This window comes from Lissotriton vulgaris, chromosome 12 (assembly GCF_964263255.1).
Source record: "Lissotriton vulgaris chromosome 12, aLisVul1.2, whole genome shotgun sequence".
NCBI classification, from domain to species: domain Eukaryota; kingdom Metazoa; phylum Chordata; class Amphibia; order Caudata; family Salamandridae; genus Lissotriton; species Lissotriton vulgaris.
Genome location: NC_141700.1, coordinates 152,592,045 through 152,616,280, shown reverse-complemented (window position 1 = coordinate 152,616,280; position 24,236 = coordinate 152,592,045). Strand labels below are relative to the sequence as shown.

Here is a 24,236-nt window from a genome sequence, read left to right as displayed (position 1 = left end):
AGTGCAAGGGTGAATGGATGGACGGAAGAGTGAAAGGGTGGATGTAAGGATGGATGAGTGAGTGAAAGAGGAGTTAGATGGACAAAATGATGAACAGACCAGTGAAGGAGTGAAAGGATAAATGGATGAGAGAAAGGATGAATGAGTGATAGGTCAATGGATGGATTCATGAGCGGATGAGTAGATGGATGGATGGGTGGTTGGATGGATGGATGGATGGAAGGATTGCTAAGTGAAAGAGTCGATGGAGAGAGAAAGGGAGGATGATGGATGACTGAAAGGGTGGATGGGTGGAAGGATCAGTGACTGGGTGGATGGATGAGTAGGTGAAAGGATGGCTGGAAAGGTGAAAGGGTAAATCGCTGGATGGATGAGTGAATGGATGGATGGATGGGTAGAGAGTGAATGGCTGAGTGTACAGATGGATAGGGTGAAAGGGCGGATGGATGGATAATGGATGGATGAGTGAAAGGATGGATGAAGGTATGGATGAGTGAAATGAAAGATGGAAGGATACATGATGGATAGGTTTGCAAATGGCTGAATATGTCTAGATATGGCTGGGCTTACTTATATACTATTGTGCGACCTCTGGTGTGTCTGTAAAACTTATCCAATTGTCCTGAAGTTTTGTCCTGAATTTTGACCTCCTGTCCTGAATTTGTGTCCTGAATTTTGACCCTTTGTCCTGAATTTTTACACTCACCGTCCTGAATTTGCACCAATGCCAGTTGGTCACCCTAGTCAGAACAAAAGCAGAGCTAGAAGTCTCTGGGGTTGAATATCTGGACTCCAGTTTTGTTACATCTATTCGGTTGTTGTTTATGGACTAACTGAAAGAACTTGCTGGATTTCACAAAGAAAGAGGAGATTTCCTCATGGGTTGACTATATTATGGGGTCTGAGGGTTGAGGGTTTTTTGGATAATGTAGTTTGGTGTTTACTGTTATTTTATTGTCTGCTGAAATTAAGACATATAATCCTCACCTCCATGTCCTTAATAGAATTGAAAATTCATGATGCGAATGCGAAAACATTTTCTCCTTTTAAATAAGGGATGTGACATCACTTCCCATAATGTCACTGCACTGCACGTGAGGTCACTATATATGCAAATTAGTTCCACTTTTTTTAAGCACTTCAACCCTTCGCTACTAATATGGTTTCAAAATGAAACTGAATAGTTCACAACAAAGCATGTCTACAGATTTGGGCTGGGCCTTATATCTCCTCAGTTATCAATGCTTGATTAATCATACACTGTATAAAATTCACAACACTTTTTACCAAAAAATTAACGAGGTTGAAAAATTAGCTGGTACTAATGGGTGTCTATTTACATGCAACAGCACTAAATTCTCACTTTCGCTCATCAGCTCTACATAGACGTATCGAAATGAAACGCAAAGTCTGAAATAATGTGCCGTAGCCGTCACCTAATGACCGAAAACAGTTTAGCTTAAATGAAACAACTAGAGTCGGCATCATTGTTCAACATAATTATTAGATAGCAAAACTACCCTAACTGCACCCCCTTTCAGAATCACGGCCATAAAGCATATATATCAGTCCACCGGGTCCCTGATGTGCTGTTTTCACTTTTCCCCCAAATGGCAACAAGGTCTCTAGATATAGTCCTAGTGTTGACATTTTCGTATGCAGTCTGCCCACGCGACAGTGACTGCGCGTTCTATGTTTTGATAGAAGCAGCATTTCACTTAGAACGGGTGCATATCTTCCGGAGCAAGGGGGCGATCACTTCCGGTGCAGAGGTAGTGGCGGGTTCTTTGAGGAAAGGTGTGCCCTGTTTTTCTGGGCTTGTCACTTCTTCTAACCAATGCGAGGGCTCACTGGGAAGTACAGTCACGAAGACCCGCCCATAGCCCTCTCTCAGCCTATCAGTTTAAAACTAGCCTTCTGATTACATACCTTCAGGTACTTTTGAATGGAACTTGTTTAGAATCGGAAAGTGAAGACAAGAACATGTTTAAGGTCCAAACTCGGGAGACTGGAGGTAAGTCTATATTCTGGAACCTGCCATTTGATTTGGAAGTGTTGGCATAGGACATATGCCTTTTTTTAACATAAAGGCCGGTTCACGTAGTGATCTTAGTTTTCTGATATCCAGGGACTAAACTAATGTGTGGTTTTGTATCGTGGCTGATGATTACCCATTGCAAATGTGGATGATTGGGGGAGAGTGCAGATGCAGTTAGTCTGAATATTTTGTTATAGAAGATATGAGCTGTCAATATCCTATTTTCTATATGGCAGTTCGGTTCTGTAGCGAAGTGCTCGCACTGTCCAGAGCAAAGTATGGCAACGCTGCGGAAGTCATCAATGACGCAGATAACACCCGAAAAGTGTCTACTCTTTTTGAGCGTCTCTGGTAACTTGACATGTTTATAGTTTTGTGACCTCTCGTGTGGTGCTACATTAATTTTGTATCTCTTGTGAGCTGTTGCTGCATGTGAAATGCTCAGAGAGGCTACTTCGGTCCTGTTTAACAAACATACACTAAACAATCAAAACTCCAAAATGGCATTGTACTGTAACTGTGTTGCTATGTGTTGGAAATGTGTGTGTGGGGATGGAGACTTAGTAGGTTGCATAAATTGAGGGTAGGGGTGAGTTAGTATAAGGGGGATGTCAGGAGCTCAGCCTGACAGTCAGTTTATAAAATGGATTTCCTTTTTTGGCCCCGAAAAGTTGGCAGCATGAAGGAATGTGACATTACTAAATATGTTCTGTTTTCATTAATTGGTCGCTGACTGCGTTGTAAAATTTCTCACGGGGCCTTAGGCAACTGCTGAATAGATACCAATGTATCCAGCTAAGTTCCAGAGCTTTAGTGGGAAGAAACCCCTTTTGGGTAATAATCTTGGTGGCGAGATTTTTATGCATTCTAAGATGAGGTTTGACTCTTCATAAAATAGCGCAGAGGGTAAATGTGCCGGCTGTAAAGCGCATCTTGTAACATTTAGGACACATTTCCTTCTCCTATTTTAACAACTCCTGACGTTACAATCTGAGTGTCTTTGTTTCCTCGATGGCTTTTTGGTTTAAGGTGTTGGACTCCTTCCTGCTGGCTGTAGCCAGAATAAAATAAGCGCTTGATGGTCCGGTTGTGCAGCTGAGCTTATGCATTGAGAGACCTTAAGTAGTGCTTGGTTATGGCTGCACGTGCTGACTTGCCTAGAATACTAGATTGTTAAACCTACATTCTGTCGGGTGTCACAATTTCTTTGCGTGGAAAAAAAGGTGTTGCAATGTTGCATCTATATAAGATTAATGCATATTCTTCAAAACACTGGGGAAGTGTGGGCTTATGCTGACAATTGTTTTACCCCTCCCAAAACAAATAAACAAAATACACAACAGCAATTATGCTCATTTAGTATATTCTAAGTCGTATATTAAAAAAATATGCACACATTTTTCTTTTTTAAATGAGGCTGTGAAGAACATGAACAAATATATCCAATGACGTGTCTCGGTGATAAAGTGACAAAAAGCAAAGAAAATAAGTTTAACCGTAAACAATACAGACACAAACTGATCTTAACATTGTAATTGGGTATTTGTAAAGCGCACAGCTACTCCACAGAGTGTCCGGCGCTAAAGGCCGTTAAAACAGGCAGAGTGAGCGAACAGCAGCTAGCTAGTCATACTATTGAAACAGACAGGTTTTTAATTTCCTCCTGAACACACCTAAGTCAGATGCCTGTCTAAGAGATGGTGGCAGTCTGTTCCACAAGCGGGATGCCACCACTTGAAAAGATTCAGAAAAGGGGGTGGTGATGGACAGAGTATCTGAATTAAGCAGAAGTGTTCTGCTTAATTCAGAAACTCTGTCCATCACCACCCCCTTTTCTGAATCGTTTTGTCCACCATAAGCATGGAAGGGTATGCTCAGATGTGAGTCCCTTGCTCACTGCACCATCAGGATTCAAGCAAGCCGCGCCGAAGACGGCTGTAATGCCAGAAACCGGTCCCCGGAAGCTTGTTTCCTTTCCAGTAAAAGAATTGGCTTGGTAGTTTGGTCTGCCCTGTTCCCATGATGCACTGGGCCAGGGACAGACTAATTTGCATGTAGCCAGGTTCTGAGCTGGGATGGTGCAGTGAGCTAAAAAACGGTGATGGATCAAGCCCTGATCTGTTGACTGGGTAGGAGTGTTCTGCTTAATTCAGATACTCTGTCCATCACCACCCCCTTTTCTGAACCACTTGAAAAGAGCAACCGCCTATGCTGGAACGGGAAAACCTAGGAACGGTCACCAGAAAGTGCATCATGGACCTTATCGTTCGTTGAGGGGCGTAGTGCTGGATCCTTTTCCTAATGTAATGGGCCCCTGAGTTGTGTAGGGCCTTAAAGGCCATGGTAAGAGCCTTAAACTAGACCCTCTTATGCACCAGAAGCCAATGAAGAGATTTTAGGTGGGGGGTCATGTGAGCCCTGGATCCTACCATCAGAATAGCTCTGGCCAGGGGCGTAAAAAAGGCCCTTTCAGCCCCGTGGTACGGGGGGCCCGACCTCCAGGGGGCCCCTTCAGCCCAGTAACCTGTCAGCAGAGCTCCGGAGTGTGGTCGGAGGGGGCCCCCTTCATATACTGTGCAGATGGGCCCCCTCAAGTTTCTTTACGCCACTGCTCTGGCCGCCGCATTCTGAATCACCTGTAGGCTACCTAAAAGATATTCTGGTAAGCCTAGATATAGGATATTTGCGTAGTCCAGCTTTGATGCAATCGGGGCCTGCACTACCGTCTTTCTGAGGGGGACCGAGAGCAGGGGGAGGAAATTCTTGAAATAGATAAAGCAATTATTACAAAAAAATGCCTATTCGCTCTCACATCTAAAATTCAACAAACACCTTAGATCATTATGGGCCCTTCTTTAGGCTGGTTGACAGAAAACAGGAACCAGTAGGCTTGCCGTTGACGTTTCAACCCTATTTATATATATTAGTAGTTAGACTTCACGGCTGGTCTTCCACAGGGCTAAAGATGGACATCCTAAATGCTTTTTGATTTAAGGGGCAAAACAACTCTTCCAAGCCTCGATGGAGTCTACAAAATGGATCCACAAGTATCCGTAACCATATATCCAAAATCCAACAGGGGGATGCCTCCAACAGGGTTCACTTCCAAAATCTTAACACCGATACTAGATTGACAAGTTTTCAGCTCTTGGGTTGATCTGAACAGGAGCAATTTACAGGTGAGAGGTGTGTGTATGTAGATATATATCAATCAAAAACAAACAGTTACCCATTTGGAAGAGCTATCACGCAAGTAAATGTTGCCATAGGAATTTAATGAGGGCTGCTCACTTGCAAGTTAAACTTAACACACCGCTTCTTTTCAGCAAGCCTGACGCGTTTCGTGCGCTCGGCACTTTATCAAAGGCTGTCGTGAAGTTGAAATCAGCTACAGCAGTGTACTTCAATAATTAATGGAAATCCAACCCCAGTGGGCGTGGCCGCTTCGCACGGCATCCTGGACTCCGAAGTCCGACAGAATGTTGCTTCAGTGAGCCTGTTTGCGGAAATCACTTTCTCATCAAAATATAATTCGCAGTAGATTGCTGGATCAGGTCCACTCGCAAAAGCCGCAGATCAAAGCAGTCAAGTCTGGCTCCTGCGCCCGTGTCAAGCTCACCATTTGGCGTCAATAGGTCCATTTTACAAGGAAGGGCTTCTTCCACGACCGGCCCTTCCTTGTAAAATGGACCCAGCGACCCAGCTGAAGTTTCCAATCAAGATACAGTTTTAGGACAGGAGCACTGGCACTGCATAAACCAAGTAATTATTACTCACAATTCAGGAGAGTAGCCCTGGACGCTTTTGGGGCGGTATGTCCCTTATATTCATTTGTCAAGCCAACTCCCATGTCATGTTGTTTTCCCCAGTACAGCAGTCTTTTGAATACTAAGAGCAAACATAGCTTGATATATATGTTAGTATTGTCCACTTGAGCTATTGTCTGAATAGACCAGGCACTTGGAGATAGTCATTACATGAGGCTTCTTGGGGAAATAGCTTTGGTTTAGCTTCTATAGATTTGCATGACCTGAGCATTATATTACAGGGAAGGGAGTGCCTGGGTATGGCAAACCAAGTGAGTCCATGTTTTGTGGGGTTCAGCCTAAGCAATGGCCATGGTGACTGATCGTGTAGGGGGTATGACATGTTCCTATGAGCTGTTTATTTGGTTGGTGCTCATTTTAGAGGGAACAGCCTCTGTTCTGTCCGTATGGGTGGTTGTGAGGGGTTTCTGTCCCCTTGGACTGCAGCTTGGGTTTACTCTGCATGCATTAGGCCAACCCTGAGTTCCTCTGTAGCGGTTATGTTTGGGATCAGTGTAATGGTCAGTAGTCTGGGGAGGGGGATCGCCTCCTATAGGCGGGTATCAGTGTATAAGGAAGACTGGTTGTCTAAGTTCGCTCATACGGGAAGAGTCGGGGTTGTCCCAATTCAAGGGTTGTAGTTTTCTAGGGTCGGGCTAAATGTGCACAGCCATCAAGTGAAGGGCCTCGCTACTCAGCAGCTCAGTTTTTCTTCCCAGTCCTCTTCAGACAGAGCTGAAGACTTCCAAGTCCCTGACTTTTGTACCTCTCCCTCTCAAAAAGAAAACTGTCAATCACTATGCGCTCATTAGTGTTGTGCAACAGTCCATACATTGAAGCTTTCAACTTGTCCATTGGCCTCAGGGTGCTAACCTAAAATCCTCTTGTGCCTTATTCCAAACCTAAGCAGAAAGTCTACAAATTTTACATAGGTAAATCATATATGATGTTACCTGAGAACAACCATTATTGAATAGCCTCCCCATGAAAGCGCTTCCAAAAAACTTAATTACAACATTCAACTTAGCATTCTCAACCAATCTCAGCACCAGCCGTTTAGTATAATAATCCACAACTACTACAGTGTAAACGTCTGTCAAAACCCCTTACAGGGAGCCATGGTGCAAGCAGGAGTTCCAGGTCCTAACCTTGGGAGTGGAGACCTTTTACTCCTGATGTCTGAGGGCCCGACCTACTATGGTTCCTTGGGAACTGGGCCAAGTACTACCCTTTTCAGCACTTGACTCCATGGCAGCATTGGTTGAGCAGTTGAAGGCTCTTTGAGGGGGAAGGGAGGTGTGATGCATACACGGGCTCAGACTAATAGTACACACTGTAGGCGCAATTAATGTCCATCTAAATACTTGTTTTTATGGCCATTAAGCATTTTAATGTGAGCACATGAAGGTTAAAGGCAATACACTGAATAATATCCACAGTCTACTAAAGTAAGCACACTGTTGTCCTAGGCGGTATCCCAGAGTCCCTCCATTCTGGGCTAGTTATTCCCCATTCAATACTGAAGGTGACTCCCAGATGCAGCTCACGGTAGTATCCACACAACAAAACCTATGTTTGTTATTGAGTCCACTTTAACAGTGCTAAGTGACTAGTTTGTGCAAGTCTCTGGCTGGCTTTGAACAGTCTTACTCAACCAGATGGAAGTTGGCAAGTGCAAGTGGACCGACACTGAGGGTCTGTGACCTTCCACTGCATTTTTTCCTGATGAGTCTGGCAGCCTTCAGTCACTAGTCAGCTAGTGTTGGTGTCAGATGTCTTTCACCACAGCTCCTCTCCATCAAGAATTGTTCTCACAGCAGCCTGGGCACGACTTGCCCTGGCAGCTATCATGCTTTCACGTCAGCCCCCTTTTTTCGTGCATTGTGGTTGCTGGCTGGCTCTACATGCAGGTGACAGCCCACTCTTCACAGCAGCCCACATCGAGCATATGGGGAATGCGGACTGGTGCTGCTGCAACAATCCTGACGATGAGTCTCGCACTTCACTCACCGGGATCCACTCTGCCAGATCCTCACTGGGCCTCATTCATTCCATGTGCTCTCCTCCTCCTCACATGGTCCACTGACCTTGGCAGGCTGAATGCTAGTGCTCCAGGCTCAGGGCAAGTGATATTGACTCCTGGGTGATCGCCCCTAACCCGGCAGGGAGAGCAGTAGACATTAGTCTTTAGTCCTGGTTCCAGTAGCTAGAAGCCTAGGTGATTTTCTCGTTTGAATGAATAGTGCTGTTGAAAAAAGTATGGAACTTATGTTTCCACATTTATAGCCCAGTTCCAGACACCAATGTAATTTAGCGTCTGATTTTTGAAATTCAGCTACTGGATGGCACCTTTGGTAGTTCTCTCTCCCCTTTGCCAAAGTGACAATCCGGTACTGGAAAGTGGCTCCACTTCTGATTGACCCACCACGCAGGCCAAGGGAGTAACTTGGGATCATACCTGGTTGTCAGCCTTCACTGAAGTATGCCCCCTAAAGGTTCCACAGCCTGAGCTATCATCTCTATCCAGATTTATTGGTCCACAGTTACAACCTGATCGGTCTCACCATCTTCCTGACAATGAACCCAGGTCCCATGACTAGTAACTTTTCCTGGATTCAATTCTGTGCACAGAGGATGCACTGCTCACTTTCCCACAGTGTGTATGTCTCCATCCCAACCTTTGGAAATGTTGGCAATCCAAAGTGCCTGTCTGGGGATTGGGGGGCGCTAGAGGGCTCCTGCAGCCCGGAGCCTTTATCCGTCCACTGATCCTTTTGAACATCGCCAGTCCCTACTCTGACCCCGGATCCTTGTAGGGGGAGCTGCTGTCCGCACTCGGTCCGACTCCTGCGGTGATCGGAGCTTGCCAGCCGAAGATACGAGTGCCTGCAGATTCCCCCGACGGACGCGCTGGAAGAGGGGTGCTCAGTGGTCCGGCGTCCCTGTCTACTGTGGGCCGCGGCGTCACACGTGGGGAGGAGGCCCTATCTCCTCTCCCTCGGAGAGACTTCAAAGTCGGACGCTCTGCCGCAGCCGGCGGCTGTGACCGGTGCTTGTATCCTGCGGAGGCTTGTGTGGAGCGCTGGTGAGGGAGCCGCGCTATGATGAGGCGGTGAAAGCGCATCGAGGACACCGGACTGCCTGCTGTTGTGAGTGGCGGCCATAGTGCAGACGGGAGTGGCGGGGTGTTCGCGCCTGCTCGTGCCCCCATCTGTGGTGCTTCTGTGCCCGCCTGAGAGCTTGCTGACGTACACGGCTGTAAGAGCAGTGGTGGGGGACAGTGCTGGAGGGGATGACCGGCCGTACCGCTGAGGCACCGCATGGACACTATTTGGCGCCATTTTCATCGCTGTAGCTGTTGGGAGGCAGAGCCGGCCATGGGGGATGGCCTTTGCTGCTGATGCGCTGCATTTCTAGTTGTGCAGGATAGCACTATGGCCAGCTGACTGGACTGTCGCTTATAACATCCTGCTCTACGCCACGTGCTGCATGGTCCTGGGTGTGTTGCCCGGACGTTTGGGAGACATCGCTGCTGCTGGTGCTGAGTCCTGCGCACCTCCCTTGACGCAGCTCGTAAGTTGCGCTTACTATCCTGCGCTATTATATGGTATGCTGGGCTGCTGTTGTGCCCGTTCAGACTCCCTTCATCTACTGTCGTGGGGGCTATCCACTACTACCTCAGGAGCGGCTGCTTTTGGGACTGCCAGGAGGAGCTAGTTTTTGTAAAGTGCGACAAGATTGTGCGGTGGACTGCTCGCTACACCCCGGTTTGGGACTCTGGTGTGCTGGGTGGGGAAACGCACCGCTTGGAGCACGTGGAGGTGGAACCTACAGTCTCTTTGACTCTCCTTGTACATATCTGTGAGAGCTGCCGCAGTCTGTGTGCGTGTTAACATGGGGAAACCGGACAATAAGCAGCCTAAGTTATCCTTTGACTCTGCTGCGGCCAGGAGGGGTGCTCGTCTAGCACAGGAGGCCGGGAGTTCGCGATCCCCCCCCCCTCCGCCTGTCGCTGACGGTGCTCCGCAGCCTACCACCCTGGACTTCCAGCAGATGATGCAGGAAATGCGGCAAGGCTTTGCCACCATAGTGGATAAGGTGGATAAATTATCCTCGTGCATGGACGCTGTTGTGCAAAAACTTGATGTGCATGAAGAGCGCCTCACCACGGCGGAGCGGCGCATCTCGGATCATGACGATACTACAGCCACTCATACGGCTCAATTGGCGAGAATGGACAACATCCTGCGGGTAATAGCCGCTAAGAATGAGGAGTTGGAGGCGAGAAGTCGGTGCAATAATGTACGCGTGGTAGGTGTGCCGGAGACGACGAATGTGGGGAAAATAGAGACGTATGTAGAGAGACTCCTGGTTGGTGCGATTGGAGCGGAAGCGTTCTCTACGCAATTCATTGTGGAATGGGCACACCGCTCCCTGGGTCCACGGCCGGCCCCGGGTGCCACACCGCGCCCTATCATTGCGCGCCTCCTGAACTACCGGGACCGGGACGCTGCTCTTCGGGCGGCTCGCACTGCCCGTACGCTTTCCTTTGAAGGGGTCAATTTCACCATATATCCAGACTTCACTCCGATGGTGCAGGATCAACGGCGCAAATTCCTGGCGGTTAAGAAAAAACTTGGAGAGCTGCAGGTCGACTATGCTTTGCTGTACCCCGCGAAGCTGAGGGTGACCCATCAGGCAAAACAGCATTTTTTCACGAATCCGCAACAGGCAGAGGACTTTGTGAAGCGCCTCAGGAGGGACCGGACTGCGAACGACCGGCAAGATGAGGCGGGACGGGAAGGATACCGATCGGCGGGGGAGGAGGACGCTTGATCCCGCTTCTTTCAGCACGGAGGCTGCAGTGCACGCTTTGCACGGACTTGTGGATGGCCGCTCCCGGGGGCCGATACTCTCCCAGCCTTGTACTTTTGAGGATTGCTGTGAGGGTTAACGGATTGGACCGAGTGCACGCTATTGAGGGTCGCTGAGGGGGCGATGGTTGATGATGATGACACGCTCCGGGCACCCACCCCCCCGCTGCGCCTGGGCCGTGTAAACGCCCTGTGGGAAGGAGTACGGCGTGGTGTGAGGGGGTGGTAATGTGCACCTCTAGAGGGCACCCCAACGGGATGCCCCACTCTTGTTGAGCTTCTTTTTTGCGAATGACTTGTTGGATGAATGGAGGGAGGGGGTGAATGGGGGTCCTGACAGGTTGGGGTTGGTCAGGTGGGTGGGGGGGGAGACACTGCGTCGGCAGTGCATGTTCCACTTGGTACTTGTGGTTGGGGTGATGTTGGATGCGACTGTACTACGGTCTTGGCGATATATTGGGATTGCTGTTCTGCTTCGTCCAAGTCCGTACCGGGCCTGGATTGTTTACATGCGCGTAGAGGGGGGCCTGAGTATCCCGCTCATTGTTACTATTGCTGTGAGGGGGGAGGTGGACGAAGGCGGACTCCCCTCGATACGACCATTGTTTATGCTGGTGGGACACGATATGTAGAGGTTGCATTGTTTTTGGGGCTGACTGCGTGCCTGTTGCACGGATGCTGTTGTTTGGGGCTGGGAGGGGGGTGTCTGGTTCTGGGGATGGAAGATGGCAGGGATGAATGTGGTGTGAGGTTGGCGTGTGGGATGATGTCTGCGACGGTAACGGTCCACTGCTTTGAGCCCGGGACGTGGGATTGTACAATGCTTACGTATGCCCCATTGCACATTGATCATGGGTGATGCCAGTTGATGTTTTGGATAGGATATCGTTTTTGTCCTGGAATGTGCGTGGGCTTAATGATGCCAGGAAATGTCGGAATGTACTAAACTATCTGGATAGACATGCAATACAGGTCGCTTTACTGCAGGAAACGCATCTGCGTCGGATGCCTGAACCTACGTTTGGAGGGAAGTGGGCCACAGTGAGGAAGTTTTCATCATACTCCTCGTACGCACGTGGGGCTGTTATGCTGATTAAGAAATCACTCATTTCAGGAGCTGGGAACGCGGGTGGACCCTGAAGGGAGATATGTGTTATTGTGGGGGAGGCTTGGGCAGGTCACTGTGCTCTTTGTGAATTGTTATGCACCGAATGTTGAAACGCCTGCATTTTTTCTTACACTTTGGGGTCATGTCCTTGCTGTGGAAGCCTCGCACATTGTTTGGGGAGGTGACTTCAATTTAGCAATGCGGGCTCTGGAGGATAGGTCGGAGGGGAGCTCTCAGTACAATGTACAAGCTAGAGATGTATTGCAGGGCATTGTGGAAGAAGCAGGCCTGATAGATAGTTGGAGATACGCTCACCCGAAGGATAGAGAGGGCACGCACTTCACGGCACAGGCTCGCACCTGGGCGAGGCTGGACTATGTTTTCCTCTCCAGGGGACTTGTGGCAGGGTTACATGATGTAGCACACCTCCCCATAACGTACTCTGATCATTGCCCGGTTAAGGTCAGGTTATCGGTGCCGGGGCTGCACAGACCGCGGCCACCCTGGAGGCTCTTTCCTTCTGCCCTTTTAGATCCTATTTTCAAGGCCGAACTTGGCGAAGAAGTGGAGGCTTTTTTTCCAAGGAATAGAGGCTCTGTAGATGGTGTGGAGGTGATATGGGAGGCATTTAAGGTTACCATCCGTGGTGTCACTATCTCCAAGAGCTGTGGGGTGCTCAGGACTATTGTTCGTACTCTCGCAGGATTGGAGGCTGACTTAAAACAGCTGGAAAGCAGAATGCAGGCTGGCTCTGATCCTGAACTCATGCATCAGTTTAGGGGTACGCTATCCGAGTATGAGGAGGAAGCGGCTAGAGAGGCAAAACACAGGGGGAAATACTGGACGGCGAGGAAGTACTGCGAGGGTGAAAGGCCTGGGAAGGTACTTGCCGCGCTCACGAGACATCAGAGGTATAGTGCAGATGTGTTGGAACTGGTCTTGCCGGATGGTACACGTTGTAGGGACACAAAGGAGATCCAGGAGACATTTATGCAACACTACACACAGTTATACACTACCCAGCAATCGGGAGAAGTGAGATATGGGGGATTTCTGGATGATCTGGCGCTCTGCTGGCTATCGGACGATCACAGGGCGTTCCTAGGTAGGCCCCTTGAGGTAGAGGAGATCAGAAGCGCTATCATGTCTCTGAATAACGGGAAAACTACGGGGTTGGATGGACTCCCAGACGAATTTTATAAATGCTATGTGGATATTATGGCTCCGGTTCTCAGGGAGGTCTTTGAGGAGTCCCTTGAGGTGGGGAAATTACCAGGGTCTATGAGGGAAGTGGCTATCACCTCGTTACTTAAACCGGGTAAGGATCCCCTAGACATGGGGTCCTACCGGCCTCTCTCATTGCTTAACTGCGATGTCAAGATATTGGCGACACGGCTCTCGGAGCTTATGCCCGTTATCGTCTTACCTGATCAGTCCGGATTTGTACCTGGCCGGGCGACATCTCATAATCTTCGAACACTATTCTCCCTGATCCCGACGATAGCCCTGGAGCTCCCGGTAGCCGCCGTTTTCTTGGACGCTACGAAAGCGTTTGATTCAGTGGAATGGGGTTACCTGATAGATGTTTTATGTCGAATGGGGTTTCCTCGGATCTTTATTTCATGGGTCAAACTGTTGTACACTGAGCCGGTGGCGAGGGTGGTCGTGAACGGTGTGCTTTCCCCCCAATTCCCAATCACAAGGGGGACCAGGCAGGGATGTCCTTTTTCTCCCCTCCTATTTGCCATTGCCATAGAGCAGTGGTCTTCAAACTTTTTGATGTCGAGACCCCCCTGTCAAACCTTTTTAGGCGTAAGGACCCATTCTGACAACATTTTCTAGAAACTGGTTCTCCTCATCATCAACATCTATCGACCACCATAAATGCCCCTGTTAAACCTGGCATCATTTGGCATGTTTCCCCTGTTTTTTTCCATTCTGACCTTCTTATGAAATATGGTGCATTCCTGTCCTTTTCCCTTCACAAATTGCTGCCTAGCACCAACGTAGGCAGGATTATTTTTGTATGGGAAGATGCACATTCCTTCACCAAAACAATCCTGAGGGGCGTTTTCCTATTTCTATGTGAGCTGCAGAATGCAGCAAGCATGGAAAAATGAAAAATCAAGGAGAAATGTTTTTATTTCTCCTCGTTACACCTCCACTGAAGAGGCATCAGTTTTTGGATCTGCCCTAGGTTTACTTGATTTTGTAAATAGGGGGCAGCATCAAAATCCATGGGCTTTGCGTGGGAACCCCAAAGCCTATGGACCACCTTCTTGATGCAGAGTAGGGCAACGCAGTGACTTGTGCTGCTATGTCTTACTCCATATCTATGAGGCAAATCAGAGCCATGCAGGGTGACTTTGTACCGCCTCATAGGCATGATTGAAACGCTTGCGCCACCGGAGCATCAAAAAAAGTGATGCTCTGGCGATGCAAGCCTCTCATACATAAGCCCAAAATATTCTGTACTTTTTTAGGTCTTTCACCTTCAGGTATCTAAATATTAAATAATGGGCAGCGTAAATGAAAAATAAATTAAAAAAGTTATTGCTTAGTGTGAAATGCACTGTAGTACATCTTGATTGGTGCAGTGGAGAATACTGTTGTGTACTTTTAGGGCTATAAGCACAGTGAATATGTAAGGCAGTTTTTAATACATGCATTTCACACAGGGTAAGAAAAAATGCTGCAAAACATGCAAATAGTTTTACAATAAAATGGTTCTTTCAAAATGTAGTTTTAATAATACCAGAGTGTGTGTAATGCAGTTTTCTTTTTGTACATAACTGTCCCTTCAGCACCTCTTTAGGGGCACTAAGGGCTGTGTAAATGCAGTTAAAATTAAAAGCAAGAACTTCCCAGCCCAGTTTCGTACTCTCTGCACTTACACTAAAATAAACACATCTTTGTCTTCACAAAGAGCCAGAACTGCTCCCAAACATCACACTTGCAGATTAACTGATAAGGCGTATTTGCCTTTCATTCAGCCAAGCAGCTGATAAGATCTCAATTAGCGTTCCCAGGACAGCTGTCTTTTTGTAGGGTCAAGTGAGGCTGGGGAATCTGCGACCCCCTTCCTAGAACTCCACGACCCCCTTGGGGGTCGCGCCCCACACTTTGAAGACGTCTGCCATAGAGCCTCTTGCATGTAGGATTCTCCAATTACATAAACAGAGTGCGTTTAATTGTTTTCAGCGCCAAATAGGGATTTCTTTGTATGCGGATGATGTTACGCTATATGTGAGAAATCCGCAGGCGAATCTTAACTCGCTACTACGAGAGCTTGTTGCCTTCGGAGGTATTTCTGGAGTACATATTAATTGGCAGAAATCCCAATTTTTCCCGCTCACTGCAGCGGTTCATCGATTCCCGCTGGACTACCCTCTGGAGTGGTGTGATTCGGAACTACGTTATCTTGGTATTGTGGTGTCTCTGGACAGGGAGGAAACTATTAGGCTTAATTATGGCGTCGCTATCACTAAACTGGCGGATAACATTACGAGATGGATGTCTTTACCTCTGTCCATGGCGGGTAGAGCGTCCCTGATAAAAATGGTGATCCTACCCCGCTTCCTGTACTTATTTCAGAATATTCCCTATCACCCGGGGGCGTATTTTTTTAAACGTCTTCGCTCGGAGCCGATTCGTCTGTTCTGGGGGGGTAAACAACCGAGATTGGCATGGTCTACCTTAACGCTGCCCTATGACAGAGGAGGCTTTGACGTCCCTGATTTTGAACTTTATTATGTGAGCGCTCAAGCGCACTATTCATACCACTGGATGCGTCCCACGCCATTTATGCCTCAGTTAGCTGCTGAACAGTGGGTCGCTCATCCTCTCCCATTGGAGGGCATGGTAATGGGAAATGTTGGAGATGTGGATACACACCAGACTACGGTGACTTGCACGGTTGATGCTTGGAAACGTGTTGCGAAAGCATTGGATCTTGCCTTCCTCTATTCACCTGCACTGCCCCTAGCATATCACCCTGCCCTGTCCTTATTGCAGGAGACGGGGTTCCAGCGTATGTGCAAGCGTCTTGGTGCGCTTACGTGGGGGGACCTTTTCCGCGAGGGCACCTTTCGTACCCGTGAACAGTTTTTTGGGGGTATGGAGTCTTCCCCCTTTAGATATGTTTTATTATGTTCGGTTAAGACAGGGCCTGCGGACGCTACTGCCTGGATTCCCCAAGGAACCGGCCGTGGCTTTACCGCTTCACGTGATGTTAATCTCCGACGGGCGTCACTTGGTCTCTAAATTATATGGCGCCATCAGGAAACAACGGTTTACACCGGCTAGTCGGGTACGTGAACAGTGGAACGTTGAGCTCGGAATCTCCATCTCTGATGAGCAATGGGCATACTGTTGTGGCGTGACTGCCAATATTTCATCTAGTTGCCTTTTAAAAATCATACACTATAAATTCATACAAAGATTCTACTACACTCCAGCTAGGACACTTAGGTTCCGGTTGGCGGAGGACGATAGATGTGCTCGTTGACGGGCGGCGGGGGCCGATTTCCTTCACCTGGCATTGGAGTTTGGGGCCATTTCTGAGTTTTGGGTGCAGGTCCATGACGCCCTTCAGGTCATGACTGAGGATGGTGTATTGTTCGACCCCGTAGTCCTGCTTTTAGGGTATACTAAGGAGGTGCCGGCACTTTATCGTAGATTTGTGGACGTGGCTTTATTGTTGGCAAAACGGCGAGTGGCCTGCTGTTGGGGGCGGGGCAGGGTGCCACGGTTCAAGGATTGGCTGGGTGATGTCATTTATTGTCAAGACCAGTACAATGTATATGCGGAAATCATGCCTGTGCGCTGTAGGCCTAAGGACTTCTGGAGCCCGTTGCAGGTGTACCTACTTACTAGGGCTGTGCACGATTCTGAATCTGAGAGTGAGGTTCGGGTTGGGGTTGGTTAGAAGCGCGACATTTGCTGGGAAACCAGTTATACCTACCCGACACCATGTACCACGGCAGATGGAGATGTTTCTATGTTCTACTGATGTGCTGCTTGTGTGGTTTACACTGTATAGTCACTGGGGGTAGGGTGATAGGCCAATGACTGCTCTTCTGTGGAGGTGATGGGAGTACCTCAGCCGAGCAAGTGTTGAACTATGGGAATACGTTAACTATGTTGATGCTGTTGTCCTTCATTGACTAGTGCGTACTTTAGATCCGTACTCCTGCGATTCCTGAATGTTCTATACAGATGTATTGCACTCCGATTACTTGCAGATATTCTGTTCCCACAATTGTCTATACTGTACTATGCTTAGACATGGCACCTGGACTTTTAATGTCTGCTGCTGCATTGCATTATCCCTGCATCTGCGTGTGCTTTGTATATGCGCCACTGCTGTCACCTGCTTTTCTTCCAATAAAGGTTTAAAAAAAAAAGTGCCTGTCTGGGGATTGTAGTCCGTGCCTCTACTAGCATCTCTAGGCCCTGCATTTCCAAAATGGAACCCACAGGCCTCCATGTCATGTACCATCCACGCTTTTGGCCGCTATAAGTGTGGCAGGGTATGCTCAGACATGAGTCCCTTGCTCTCTTTGCCACTGGATTCAAGCAAGCCGGGCTGAAGTTATGTTATGTTAAAAAGATTTTTTTACCGCGCACGGTCACCAATTGGTTTCATGGCGCTCAGAGACCAAGCAGAAAGAAAGGCATAGGGGTTTAATTGTAGGCTAGCTGGAAAAGATGGCTTTTGAGGAGTTTACGAAAGCATATATAGTCAGGACACAGTCGGATAGTGGAGGGAAGGGAGTTGAAGACGGCTGGAATGCCAGAAACCGGTCCTCGGAAGCTTGTTTCCGGTCCAGGGAAGGCATGGCTTGGCAGTTCGGGCTGGACTGTTCCCATGAGGCACAGGGTCAGACTGATTTGCATATAGCCATGTCTGAACTGGGGTGGCAGAGTGGGCTAAAGAACGGTGATGGATTAAACCCAGATCTTTTGACTGGGTGTGAGTGTTTGATTGGTTCAGATGCTCCGTCCATTACCACCCCCTTTTGTACCGCATGTACCATCCACTGGCACACACATGCATCCCAGTATGTTCACTCTGGTATCGCACACTATCTGGCGCTACAGAGAATCCATGCAGGCAAAGGCAGAGTTTAGTACAAAGCCATGGAACTTTACATGAGTGGGTTAGTAGGCACCACTTCTGTCCTACAGGTAAAGAGCCGATTTCTCACAACTGACTACAAAATAATATGCTGCGACCACTTTGCTCGTGCCACTTTACTCCCAGTAAGGGCATTAGCCATCTAACATAACATGTGTAGAGCTTGGTGTGATACCCCCGCCACTCCATTCTAACAAGACCACATTACTATGAGACAGGCCTAGGTCATAGGGTACATGCGTGATTCGTTCATGACCAAAAGGCATTACCAGGTGTTTAGATAACCCTGCAGCTAGTTAACTCTGGGCAGTGATGCACGTCCCTCACCAGACGGAAGATCTCTCTGTTGTAAAAACGTCCTCCTTATTGGAGCATAGATAGATCTAATAAAATCAATCCCAAGCTTCTGCATCCCTTCGAAAGATCGACAGACACAGGTTTGACAACACAAGGGTTAGCCGCCAACTTATTTGCCCCAACTTAGTTTGCCTTGCCTTACCTAACTATCCACCTTGTTTTCCACTCCTGACCAATAAAAATATTCCTGAATCTAGGTCCAAAACTTCCCTAAATGTACCCCTCCAGCCATCCTTACTCCTTTTCAAATTCAACTCTGGCACCTCTCTCATGCGAATGGCATCTTCTCACAACAGCTTACCTTAAATAATAACTAACAAGTTCAACTCTCCTTCCGATTTTCTGTCCTTGGGCTCACCCATTCTAAGTTTAAAAATTTGGTTCAATATCTATTACAAAAACGACTCGTTATCCATAAACACATTGTCAGATAAATACCCAACCAATTCCACGTTTTGGACTGAGAAGATTACAACCTTTACACAATAATCTTCATGTACACCAGACACCACTATGGGTAGACCTGACATGCATCCTTCATGTTGATATGTCTTCTCGGAACATATGCAGCCTCCAATTGGTATACTCTGAAGTTTCACAGCAAGCCTGGCAACCTAGCAGTCTTCAGTTCTTCCGCCCAAACCCCTTCCAGGACCTGGAGACAGCATATTTACAGGGTATGTCTAGGAAGAGGGGTAGATGCTCCAGAAGTTGCCTGTCCTTGAATAATGGTTGAATTTAGATTGTACAGATGCCCTTCAAAATGGTAAACCCCAAGTCCATTAAAATGTAGTCCATAGGAAAAATAAGGACAGAGCTGTATGGTTGTATATTACGTTGTCTTCTGATTCCAGTATAAGCAGGAAAATTAGTGATCCGTGGTAAGTGCAGAATAATTTTTATATTTTTCAAGTATGGGGTTCCCAGGCAGTAACCACAGTTCAACGGTAAGAGCCAACACGTTTTTCGCACCCTCAGCACTCCGCCCTGGAGCTTTCTCAAGACTGGCAATGTGAGACATTACAGACGTGCAAATTAGAATAGGGTTATTTGGAGAGACTAAAGTGAGTAAAATAAAAGGAAAAGACCAGAGTAGCAACAAGGAAATGAAAAGCGAAAAGAGGTGATTTTTTTTACATAAAACACAAGTAAATGTATAAAGATGTTTAACATATTTTGCGTAGGACCCAACCAAAGTTAGCAAAAGAAGGAGCAAGAAAGGGTATAGCTTGAGGCAAAACCAGGGATGAAGTATACATGTCAGGAACTTGTTCATTAGTGTGGCGGAGCATCCTACATATAAGCACTAAATTCAACAGTTTCCAGCATATGGTTCCAAGACGGTGGGCACCACGATTATGAATATAGGATTCATGAATATAGGATGGTCAAAATGGAAATAAGGCAGGTAGTTGCAATATACGTCATTATATTAGCAGCATAATAGGTGAAATAAAATCAAACAAATACGTACAAGTCCCATAGCACATGAGGTGCAGCGTGTACTTGCTGATATAGGAATCCTAAGAAAACGTAATTTATAACCATGCAGCTCTTTCCTATGAGCATGTTTACAGAGGCCTTGTGATCAAGAACGGAGAGCATTTCCTGACACAAACCTATGAATCTCATCTGTGGCTCACAGATAAGCAAATAGATCTTTTATAATGGAATTTATTTTTCCTGATCTAACGGTACTATTGAGCAATACCAGTTATCCGCTCATTTGCACTGCCCTTCTCTCAATTCTAAATATGTACCTGAATGAAGCAGATGGAAGTGGTGAAGGAACTGTGGGAATGTGCAAAGAACACCCTTTATTGACTTGTGTGTGGCTGAAGGGACAATTAATACATGAATGATTTTCATGTGAAGGAAAAAAAAGAGCAGTTTAAAATGAAATTTCAGAGAGCCCTTAAACCTATGCATGAATCCATTCTGATCTGTGGATACTCGAAACTCCCAGTGATACGGAAAATGGCTGTTTGCTGGGCAAGTTAACAAAAGTTCTACTTTTTGTTTGCTTTTGAAACTGCAAAGCTATAGTGTTTTCATTGAGCCAAGTCCATAGGCTTTGCCAGTTCATGATTAAATTGCTGCATTGCAGTTTTGGTTGTATTCTATTAACAGCATATGGTTAATGTGCATCTACGATTTTGTACTGTCTTGTGCTTTAGTGATTTAATCCGCTTCTACTTCAGTCTTAGAGTGACGCCTAAATTATGCAAAAAAAGAAGCAGAGAACTTTGGGTAGTTCCCAAGTTTAGGTGGAGATCAGCTTCTATATAGAGCACCCTACAGCACTAGCATCACTATAAACCTGAAAGTGTATTCTTTTGACTTGTACTGGGTGCTTCCTTGCTTCTGGATTAAACCAGATTTTTTGGGTTTCACAAGATACACAGCACCATGTAGTAAAGTACATATACAGTATAAGAGAGCAAACTTGACAACATTTGGAAGCATATCATTATGGAATTCTACCCGAAATAGCACATTGGGAAAAGTCTGAGTCTAGCACAACAGTAAGGACACAACTATAGGTAATGCGTTTGTACATTTGTGGTTGCAGCTGATTCCCAACCCAGTTTAAAAAGATAACCATTTGTAGTATGCTTTAAGGCCTGCTTTTGCACGCATGTTATGTCAGCATGCTTATTAGAAGTTTAAACGCCATTTTGCTGCTTTTGCACATGACACTGCATAGCTGTTTTTGTACGTTAGCCTTCACGAAGATCTACACATGAGAAAAGGGTTGTTTCGACATCTCTATACTTACATCGTGTTCCTAGTCTGAACAGTGAGTGCTGAGCCGTCAAGGTTATCAAAACATGTTCGCTGTTTTTCGACATGTCTGTGTAACGCTTTTCATTTTGGCAGCTGTGAGCCAAGTAAGATTCTGGCGCCTTTATTATTCCACACTTGCCTTGATTTTACACACTTGGAAGTTTTCCGTTTCCAGGGATGCAGAGAGCCTATGCTGATCCAGATGTAATTTACTCTTACTGAGTGGAAGGGTAATGGGGTCCCCTACACAAGCCTAAGAGACCTTCTATAGTTTATAATACATAGTTCCGATATGGGGAGGGTGTTAAAACTAGGCGCTATAGGACCTGTTTTCACCCTCATTGTAATATGATTTCTCCTTTTGTATTTCATGGAATTGTAACCATGCTGACCATATTACTTTTAATCATATGTCTGCTTATGTTGGCTAAAATACTGCACATGAGCTCACGTTGTTAAAATAAATATTTTAACCTTACCGTGTCTCTTATTTACTCCTATTGTGGACTGGTATGAGAGTATAAAAAGTGTTCTCACTTCCCACCATTCCTGAGATGGTCCTAAGTCGCTTGTCCTAGGTTGTCTAATCATTGGTTACTTTTCTATAGGACGAAGAGCTAATGTGACCCTGATGCTAGCTGGTTGGGGTTTTTCTAGGTACTGAGGTGAGTTTCGGGTACACCACAATTCACTGATGTCCTAGGTCTCTGTGCACAGTTCTGTGTATGAGTAGGATCCTTGCAACTTGGCGCCGCCAACGAGTTGTATCAGTTCAAAACCCCCTCACTATTGTTTTCGGTTGACGGTAGTGATGGATAAAACCTACCTATAGTTACATAGGTCTTTTTCAAGCTTGATTATATAAAACTGTTTTCTATTGAATTACTACCCAGTTGTGCTTTTGTATTGCATTGTACTTATCTTTCACAGTGTCGATATGGCCGATAAAGACCCCCCCCCCCCGCCAGGCGCAACAAGTAATCTCCGACTCCCTGAGAGATCTGTTTAGGCGACGTCACCCAAACATGGGGGATGGGGTGTTACATAGGTACCCATCTTTTCATTTCGGGGGATGGTATACATCGGGAAGATGTTGCTATAACTGGTCAGGTTGGAAACATCATGCATACTAGCTGTAAGAATGAGAGTAGCAGAATGGGCAGGTGTACAAAATTGACACAATCATAGTCCATCGTGGCCAAGAGCTATGAAGACATAATAGTGACGTGTCACACGGTGGTAAAAGTGTCCGAAGCCTTGAATGACTTCAGTGAGAGGTCCCAGCTCATCGCCATGGATCTTTTCCATAAACCATGGCGCTCTATCCTGTGGAGAGCACCACTGTCTGCTAGACACCTATGTTCTACTTCTTCTTTCCATGCCGATGCCCTAGGTGGAGCAGCTGATTTCCACCTCCTGGTGATGCTGTGTTTGGCCAGAATGAGTGCCAGGTAAGTAAATCTGGCCTGGAATCCGTTACCCTTTTTCCATGGGTAGAGGCCTAGAAGGCAACTTTCATCTGTTGCCATGTTGTAAACCCAACTACCCCCTTCAGGGCTGCCGTAACCTGGCTCCAATACTTGAGTACAGGCCCAGAGCATATGTATTGAATCGGCATCTTGCTCTGGGCACCTGGGACATGCCGCTGTGCTATTGGGGACAAATGTAAATGTAAATGTAAATGTGGGATACTTGTATAGCGCACAGTTACTCTACCCGAGTGTCCCGGCGCTGTAGACCGCTGGGGAACCCGTCCTGGTTTTCCCTGTGAGATGGTCCCTTTTCTGGGTATCTCCAGGGTGAAACCAGGCATCCCTGGCGTCTGTGGGGGGCCGTTGTAGAGATGAGGCAAGCTAATGCCCAGAGTTGCCGAGTGTGCTCCCCGGTCGGAGTGGGCACCGATGCGAGAATTATCAGTCCGCTGATCCTGGTCCAAGACCCTGCCGCGTCGGGAATCGAACCCTGGTCCCGGGCCGTTCTCTGCACTCGGGTCTGCCGCCTCTAACCAGTGAGCCACACCTCCCTGGACAACTGGAGTGTATTCTATGCGTTGTTAGGTAAGAACGCTGTGTTAACAGGTATCGTAGGAATTTAAGACTTGAGTTTCAGGATATCTGCTTGGAGTATTTAATATAGTCTTCCACTCTTTGTCCTGGAATGTTCAATTGATATCTTTCTCCCACTTATCCCGCATTGGTAAAAGATGTGAAGGTTGGTGAGTGCAGATACCTCGATAAAACCAACGGATCAGGCGTCTACCTGTCCCCATCAAGTATAGTGTGTGAACCAGTTAATTTGTGGCAGGTTCAATCCCGTCCGGTACCAAACACCGCTTAATGTATTGCACAAGATTTGCATGTATAAGAAAAAGTTCCCCAGTTCATGTATAAAATCCGTATGGTTAAGTAATGTTCCATCCCTCAACAGTGCCCCCACCTCAGACACGCCTGCTTGTTCACACGGGGAAAGTCCACGCCGCATCCATGTGCCCTTGGAGGTGGGCGAGCCGAGGTGTGGATATTGGAAAGATAGGCAGTGGTCTGTGTGATGTATTTCGGGGCTCGTTTCCAGTAAGTGTAGTCTTGAGTAATACCTGGGCCGATGTTGGGGACTTGTACCCCTGGAGGCAACAGTCTATGAAGCATCCCCATGTCAATCATCTGGGTGTGTAAGATATCTCTTGTAAATTCCGTCCTGCCAACCAATACGAGAGTCATTGTAATTGCCCTACCAGACCGTATCCACGAAAGTCTGGCACCCCATTCCTCCCGCATCTGACGACAGCTGTAGTTTTGCCAAGCTAATACGACTACCTGTGCGCCATAATAGATCTATCAGTTTCATGTTCAATGTGCGCAATATTGATCTATGGATAATTACTTGTAAATTAGTAAAAAATAAAGGAGCCGTGGAAGCATCGCCATTTTGGATATTGCCAGCTGCCCTGCTACCAAAAGGGGAAGCGATGTCCAGAAGGTGACCTAGGAACGCAGCAGGACAATTTCCATCCAGTAAATCACATGGGTCTTTATATATGTATCCACAGATATCTCAATTTTTTGGGGGCTAAGGCTATCTCCTGATCGCTGAATGGGATGGCTTGTAGGTGTAAATCGTCCCTAAAGGA

General features: G+C 47.0%; 1 protein-coding gene across 1 annotated transcript in view; it reads left to right on the top strand.

Moving 5' to 3' along the window:
• Positions 1–1,891: 1,891 nt before the first annotated feature.
• The window catches only part of IQGAP3 (IQ motif containing GTPase activating protein 3), a 313,154-nt gene continuing 290,809 nt past the window's right edge, over positions 1,892–24,236 (top strand). The window contains exon 1 of the mRNA XM_086947642.1: positions 1,892–2,014. Within this exon, the coding sequence (XP_086803768.1) occupies positions 1,984–2,014 (31 nt within the window). The 5' untranslated portion in view covers positions 1,892–1,983. The remainder of the gene's footprint in view (positions 2,015–24,236) is intronic.